The sequence below is a fragment of the Hemicordylus capensis genome, chromosome 2 (assembly GCF_027244095.1).
Source record: "Hemicordylus capensis ecotype Gifberg chromosome 2, rHemCap1.1.pri, whole genome shotgun sequence".
Lineage (NCBI taxonomy): Eukaryota > Metazoa > Chordata > Lepidosauria > Squamata > Cordylidae > Hemicordylus > Hemicordylus capensis.
The window spans coordinates 168,408,490-168,416,357 of NC_069658.1; the positions used below are offsets into that span (position 1 = coordinate 168,408,490).

The window sequence follows — 7,868 nt, forward strand, 5'->3', positions numbered from 1 at the left end:
CATCCCAGAGGAGTCTTGACGTGGCTCTTCTCTTGCATGCCGTCGCTCGAGTGTTACGTCACCCTGTCCGTGTTAGGCTATAGCCTGCCCACACCTGGTTTTGCTGGTGCTGTAGGCTGGCCTCTGCTGTCATTATCCTCTTGCTATCTCTTCCCCAGACAGAGTCAGCACTTTAGAAGGCTCCAGCTCAGTGGTCCGTGTTGCTGTGGAGACCTCCAGTTTCCAGGTGGACGTCGAGCTGGCTCCGACGATTGAGATCCCAACTTGTTGGCCTCAGAAAATCAAGTGGCCCCGATGCCTCAAGCGCTGGCCTAGCCAGGAAAAAGTGCAATGTGTTAAGGTACCAGGCCCACATGGTACTCGGAGAGAGTGAGTTTAGCTCAGTAAGGATCTTGCAAAAAGGGAAGGGTTTGAAACATAAAGGTGTTTAAGGAACTCAACCAGTATCCCTCCCTGTTGTGGCACTGGGGATAGTACATGGCCTACCCACTAATTTTCTCCTGCCCCTGCCTCAAAGAAAAAAAACATGGGAGGTTGGGCCAGGCCCCTTGGCAGTGGGGGCTTGCGGGACATCCCCTGTAAATGGGGAAGCCAAATGTCAAACCCTCATCCTCGTTTTGGGCAAATTGGCAATGTACACAGCCTGTATGAGTACATGGAAGGATACCATTCCCATCAGCTGCTGCCAGGTTTGGGGAAGATAGCCACTTCACCGGTTGTTCTTAAAGCATGACACATTACCCAGAGCCTTCTCCCTTACGATTGCTAGAAATGGCATTGCATTCCCACCAATGAACCCATAAAAGACTATAGAAGGGTATAGCCCAGGGCTGCTCAACTGCAGCCCTCTTGCAGATGTTAGCCTACAATTCCCAAAATCCATAGCTATTGGCCTCTGTGGCTGGGGATTATGGGAGTTGTAGTTCAAAAACAGCTGGGGGACCTAAGTTGAGCAAGCCTGGTATAGTCCCTTGTGGCTGTTGCTCTGCATACGTGTAGAGCTGCCTTTCAGTGGGGCTTGCCATAGCCTGAGCATATCTTCTAGAAATCATGGGAAGGCTTCCTGGGTGGCTTATGCACACACAAGGTACTTTTAATTTAGCATTTTCCAGTAATATTGCAATTGTACATTTTGTGCAGTTAAAACAGAGTATTAGTACCCACTTGGACCATCTATCTATCTATCTATCTATCTATCTATCTATCTATCTATCTATCTATCTATCTATCTATCTTTGCACACCGCCCCAAACTTCTGTCTCTGGGCAGTTTACAGCGATATAAACACATTAAAACAGAAATTAAAACCTGAAAACAATTTAAAACCACAGGACCAGTTTAAAAGCTTGGGTGAATAAATCTGTCTTTAGAGACTTTTAAAAGTGGTCAGAAATGGGGAGGCTCTCATTTCAGCAGGGCCGCATTCCAGAGTCTCAGGATGGCAACAGAGATAGCCTGTCCCTGTGTAACCACCAGATGAGCTGTTGGCAACTGCAGACAGACCTCTCCAGATGATCTCACTGGGTGTGGGGCTCATGGTAAAGAAGACAATCTCTTAAATACCCTGGGCCTAAGCTGTTTAGGGCTTTATAGGGTATAACCAGCACCTTGTGTTTTGCACGGGAAACTTACTGGTAGCTTAATACAGGAGTAATATGGTCTCGCCGAGTTGACACAGAGACAACCTGGCTGCCACATTCTGTACCAACTGCAGTTTCTGTACTACAGACAAAGGCAGCCCCACATAGAGCACATTGCAGTAGTCCAGTCTGGAGTTTACCAGCATATGTACCACTGTTCTGAGGTCATCTATCTCAAGAAACAGACACAGCCAAAGCTGATAGAAAGCACCTCTGGCCACTGCCTCAACCTGGTAAACTTTAGGGATGGTAACTGAGGTCCTAAGAACATTTGATCAGGCCCCAGGCCCATCCAGCATCCTGTCCCACACAGCAGCTCACCAGACGCCTCCAGGAAGCCCACAGGCAAGAGCTGAGAGCATGTCCTCTCTTGTACTGCTAATCCCCTGCAATGGGTATTTAGCGGCATCTTGACAGACCTGTCCTCCATGAATTTATCTAAACCCTACTTAAAGCCATCCAGGCTGTTGGCAGTCACCACATCTTGTGGCAGAGAATTCCATAGGTTGAATTTCCATCGGCTTTGGCTGGATGGTGTGACCCCATCCAGAACTGGCAGGTCAAATTTGTCTCCTGTGTTCCGACCACACAAAATAAGTATCTCCATCTTATTTGGATTCAGACTCAGTTTGCTATCCCTCATCCATCCCATCACTGCCTCCAGGCAGGCATTTAGGGAGGTTATGCCTTCTCCTGATGATGTTGTCATGGAGAAATAGATTTGGGTGTCATCAGCATATAATAATAATAATAATAATAATAATAATAATAATAATAATAATTATTATTATTATTATTATTATTATTATTATTATATTGATAACACCCTGCAATAAATCTCCTGATGATCTCTCGCAGTGGTTTCATGTAGATGTTAAAAAGCACTGAAGACAGTATGGAGCCATGGGGCAGCCATATAAAATTCCACATTTTTATGAACAGTCTTCAAGTGACACCATCTGGAATCTGCCCGAGAGGTCAGAGCAGAACCCCTGCAAAGCAGTGCCTCCCACCCCTAACCCCCTCAGATGCTCCAGAAGGATACTATGTATCAAAATCCACCAAGCGATCCAAAAGGACCAACAGAGTCATACTCTGAGGTTCTAGACATGAGCGGTGTGTAGAACCTTACCAGGCTCTGTGGGGAGAGCAGGCTTAGCCCGGAGCAGTCTCCGTCATGGAGCCGGTAGGGGTGGCAGAAATCGGGGGCTGCCCGGCCCCTGGAAGTCCCAGGATGTCCCACGCAAGTGCATGGGTAGACCCCTGAGGCCGGGAGGCTTGTGTGAGCCTCCCGGTCAGGGGTCTCCTCGTGAGCTGCTGCAGCGTGGAGATGTGCCGTGGCGTCTCATGATAAAAAACCCCAGGTTAACGGAGCACTCGCTCTGTTAACCTCGTTTAAGGGGAAGGGGAATTAGGCAGGCTACCTGCCGTGGAACCACTGGGCTTGCCTGCCAGCCCGGCAGTTCTCACGATCCACAGAAACCGGACTGGGCTTGCTTAGCCTGATATCTGTGGGTCATGGGAATAGCTTCTCCCTCTGTCAGTTCCTTGGTCAGCCTGGTGGGGATCATCCATCAGGCTGACCAAGCCAGTCTCTACCCATAGCCCGCCCAAAAGTTTGAACTGGGTCTAGATAGTTTCCTCCAAGACGGTGTGGAGCTTGGAGGCCAGCACCCTTGCTCAGCCATGGAGACAGGCCTATAGATGCTTAACTCTGAGGGATCCAATGCAGGCTTCTTCAGAAGAAGTCTAATGATTATGGTAGGAAGGCATCTTGTCCTCCTTCAGAGAAGCATTGATAATCTCTTCCAAGCCTTTTACAACAACCCCTCTGCCAGACAGTATAAGCCATGTCAGACAAGAGACTAGGTGGTGGGCCGCACCATTCCAAGCAGCTTATCCACATAATCAGGAATCACAAACTCAAACTGATCCAGCCTAACCACATAAGAGGAGTTGTTGGACCCCTCCACATTAGATTCTGCAATAATTGTGGGGTCTAAGTCTGTTGGCTCGAATATGAGAAATTTTATCCACAAAGAACTCATTGAAAATGACACAATGGGTAATTGATGGTTCTGAATTCTGCTTCAAGGAAGGAGGGGTATATACTAGCCCTCTCACAATCCTTAACCACTCTGCTGGACGTGAGCTTGTGGATGCAATACAGGCTGAAAATAATCACTTCTTTGCCGTACGTATTGCTTGAGCCTAGGTCTTCAAATGCACTCTGTGTTGTAATCTGTTGGATTCAAGTTGAGTCTTTCTCTCTACCTTGCTGCTTCAGTTCCTGTAGTTCTTCCGTATACCAAGGGGGCCAATTTTGAAGCGAGCTGGAGAGGACACTTAGGAGCGATCATGTCTACTGCCCTGGTGAGTTTGCTGTTCAGTTCTCCACCAGGGCATGAACAGAATCACTGGCAGAGCCAACACTAAATCCTTCCAAGGCTTCTTGGAATCCTGTTGGATCCAATAACCTTCTCGGGTGGAACATTCTAGTAGGCCCTTCACCCCTTTAGGAATGGGGTGGACTACATTAATTAATTAAAATAATGAATATTCATGCAGCTTCCACTGAGATGCTTTACTAGTCTCCAAGCTTTGATGCCAGCCCTTGGGGCATCCTCTCCTTCTTTCCTCATCCTTTCTGCACAACTGGTTCTACTTCTTTCCTACAGTCTTTTGGATTTGACCTCTTGGCCTCTTCCAATTACCACTGGCAACTGAGCTTCTCACGAGCTGAGCACATACTGATGGAAGGACTTGATGAGGATGGCGGTTGCCGCATGAAATGCTTCCGGGTTATGAGACAGATGAAAGAGGATGTCTGGTGTGCAGGAAATAAACACATCCTCACAACCTTTCATCTGCAGGTGGGTACAAGAACAGGGAGGCTGAAAACTGGGAAGAGATCTCTAGCTCAGCAGGACCTGTCTTGCCAAGCCAGCTACTTTACAGTCATCCAGTGCCCCTGATCTGCTAGGAGCTATGCTGAACATGGTGTGCAGTTCCATAGGAGTATGTGGAGCTGCCTTCTCCTGTGGCTCTCCAAGGTCTCACACAGAGGTCTTTGAAACGGCAACTTAACTTGCATGCCAGACATGTGCTGCACCAGTGAGGGATGGCCCCCTTCTGAGTCAAAAAGGCTCTGTAACCTGGTGGGTTCTGCCCAAGGTGCTGCCAGCACTGTGCCAAATGAGAGAACCTCGTTATTATTAACAGAACCGCTATTCGCAGCTCCGTGTATCTCATTGACACCTGTTTTCAATATCCACGGATACGAAGGGGTTAAAACCCACATACCCGCAATTCTTAGAGGGCCAGAAGTGACCGTGGAGGTCACTTCCACGCGCTGTTTTGTCTCCAGGGAGCTATTTTGTGGTTCCTTTCCTTAAAAAATGGACAGACTGACTTTTTGGACTATTTTCCATTGTTTTTCGTGGTTTGGGGGAGGCATTTTGGGGTATTCCTGGGAACATGGGTGGATTTCTGGCCACAAACATACCCCACGGAGCACACCACAGTAAGGGTTGTGTGTGTGTGTTTTGACATTTTTTGGACATTTCCCTCCATTTCCCCTCCAGAACCTAACTCCCTTTCCCCCAAAGCAATAATGACTCATTACTCATGGTTCCATTACTTGCAATAGTACGCGAGGAACAGAATCCCAGCAAGTACTGAGGCTCTCCTGTATTTAATTACAATCTATGCATGCTAACTGATCAGCTGTTGTCACACAGAGCAGTGCTGCTATACGCTGCAATTATGAAGATACTTTTTAAACACTGTATATTCTTTTCACACCCTTCCTTCAAGCAGCTTAGGGTGGCATTTATGGTGCCCTCTTCCCGTGTTATCCTTTTCACACCCTGTGAGGCAGTACGGGTGGAGAGACGGGGCCTGGCCCAAGAGCAGCCAGGGAGCTTCATGGCTGAGCAGGATCCAAACCCTGATCTCCTCTGTCTCAACCCAGCACTCTGTCCACTATATCATGTGGACTGTCAAAGATAGTTTGTACTTCAGCATTTATTCAACTATTTTGGAATAAGAAAGGTATATGAAAAACACCAAATTGAGCATTTAAAAAATGAATCATTGTAACTTTTTACGAAAACTTAATTTACATTTGAGCAATGCTATTTAGTAGGACTGAGTTCCCAGAGGCAAAAACAAAACAAAACATGACATCCACCAAACAAACAATGATGTAGTTTGGTAGATGAATCCACCTCTCTGCTTTATTGGTTATAATACAGTGAGGCTGTTCTCATGCACAGCCTAACTCAAGGCTATGGACACCCAGCCTGGGTTAGGCTGCTCATGAAAACTGCAGGGATTGGGCCTGATCCCGGTGAGGCAGCACCGCCTAGCCCAGCTTTTAAGCCCGGCCGTTAGCTGCTCTTATGCGAGTTGGGCTGCTTCCAGCCCAGCTGCACACAGAGATGGGTGCCTAGAGCACCAATCTCCTGGGGGAATCCCCCAACACACTGTGCAGTGCATTGTGGGATCTCTGGAGGCCTGGGCGTGTTGGTGCACTGCAGGCATGCAGCACTGCTTGTCAAGGAGTGTGGTTCACGTTCCCCAAAGAAATCGGTCGTCTGGGGGAACAAGCCTTCACAACCCCGCTGGTCCACCACCCCGCCCACCTGGTTGTGGGAATGGCCTCAGTATTAACCAAATAAGAAACCAAATCAGTCTCTTTGATACATTGATGCTAGCAAGGCCCTAGGCTAGCTCTTCTGCACGGAATACTTTGTGCAGACCCACACAGCCTGAATGACAGGAAGCTCCAAATCTCAGTAGGGGAGGAACTCATCACGAATTCCACCGCGGGGATGGAGGTTGGCATCTCACCACACCACTTCAGATGCCAGGGAGGGAAGTTTGGGCTGGGCCTGCAGTCCTCCAAACCCAATCAGCAAGTAACAGTAAGCGGCTCTAAAAAGTGCATCTGAATAATGGTGCTCCATAGGAAAGCTGTAATGTTTGTAAACATTGTGAAACCACATGGTTTTGGCAGATCCCACTGAGAATCTTCAAGCGACTGTTGAACTTCCTGTGCTGTTGTCAGATCCAGTTTGTTCTCGTCAGTCTTGACTTGTTTCTGACTCCTTTCCAGATGGTGCTTTTTTGGACTTGCGAGAAGTACCCGCGCTCCAAGGACTGGCGCTGCTTCCACAAAGGCTTTCTGCGGATGGTCCGGAAGTTGCACAAATGTGTGAGCCAGCACTTCCTGAAGCACTACTTCATCAAGGACACCAACCTGCTGAAGTACACCAACACCAACGACCTGGACGTAGTGGCAGGAAAACTGACTGTCTTCTTGGAGAACCCGATGCTTCCCCTAAACTGAGAGGGATAAAAAGAGGCCTCTGAGCCACTTCTGTCCTCTTCCTTAGTTCCTCTGTAATGTTTGTGGTTACTCCGTGAGTAGCGAGGGTAGAGGCAAATTGATAGAACATAGACGTGAGCTGTTTTGCCCTCTGCCTCCCTGTGACTTGCTTGCCTTGGACCCATCTCTTTACCCTCCAAGAACAGGAGAAAAAGACATATTGGGCAATGGAGAGAAGTTGGGGTGCTCCCCTCACCCTTTGTTTTTACATGTTCTATGGATTCTGAGTTTAAAACCAGTTATGCCATATTGGGAATGCAGAATAAGCATTCTGGAGTGATCACACTACTCTTGTTGCTAAGGCAATTTTGTTTTTCCCCATCAACAAAATTAATGTTGGGTTAATAGGGGTGCATGTTTCTTAATGTGCTTAAAGGTGGTTGAAAGAATCTTGAGAAACCAGAAGTGTGTGTGTGTGGGGGGGGGGATGTGTGAATGTAGTGACTGTCTCAGAGGTCCCTATTTATTTGTAAATACACCTTGCTCTCTAGCTGAGGATATGCTCATTATTCCAGTTGGTGAGACTTTTGACTTTCCCTCTAGTTTGTCTCCTCCTCATTGTCTCGCCCGCCCCTGCCCCACAAGCTTTTCTCTCACATTTTCAGGCACGAGCTGATGACCTCTGCTCACAAGCATGTGCAACAGGAAATGCATGCAGATGGCTCCATAATGCATGTGTCAGAGTAATACATGCAACTGACTCCATGACAGACTTGATCACTTCCCAAATCCTGCAGTTGGCGAGCCTGTCAGGGAACCAGTGCCACATGCATTGCTCATTCAGATTAATGTTCACAGGTAGATGCCACTTAAGTAACTCAACCTATGCCTGAAAA

The 7,868-nt window shown here is 47.7% G+C and overlaps 1 protein-coding gene across 2 annotated transcripts in view; it reads left to right on the top strand.

Moving 5' to 3' along the window:
- The window catches only part of MAB21L3 (mab-21 like 3), a 51,669-nt gene extending 44,352 nt beyond the window's left edge, over positions 1 to 7,317 (top strand). For both annotated transcript variants that reach the window (XM_053294761.1, XM_053294762.1), the window contains 3 exons: positions 159 to 340; positions 4,319 to 4,513; positions 6,760 to 7,317. In XM_053294761.1, coding sequence (XP_053150736.1) covers positions 159 to 340; positions 4,319 to 4,513; positions 6,760 to 6,993 — 611 coding nt within the window. In that variant the 3' untranslated portion in view covers positions 6,994 to 7,317. The remainder of the gene's footprint in view (positions 1 to 158; positions 341 to 4,318; positions 4,514 to 6,759) is intronic.
- Positions 7,318 to 7,868: the final 551 nt, after the last annotated feature.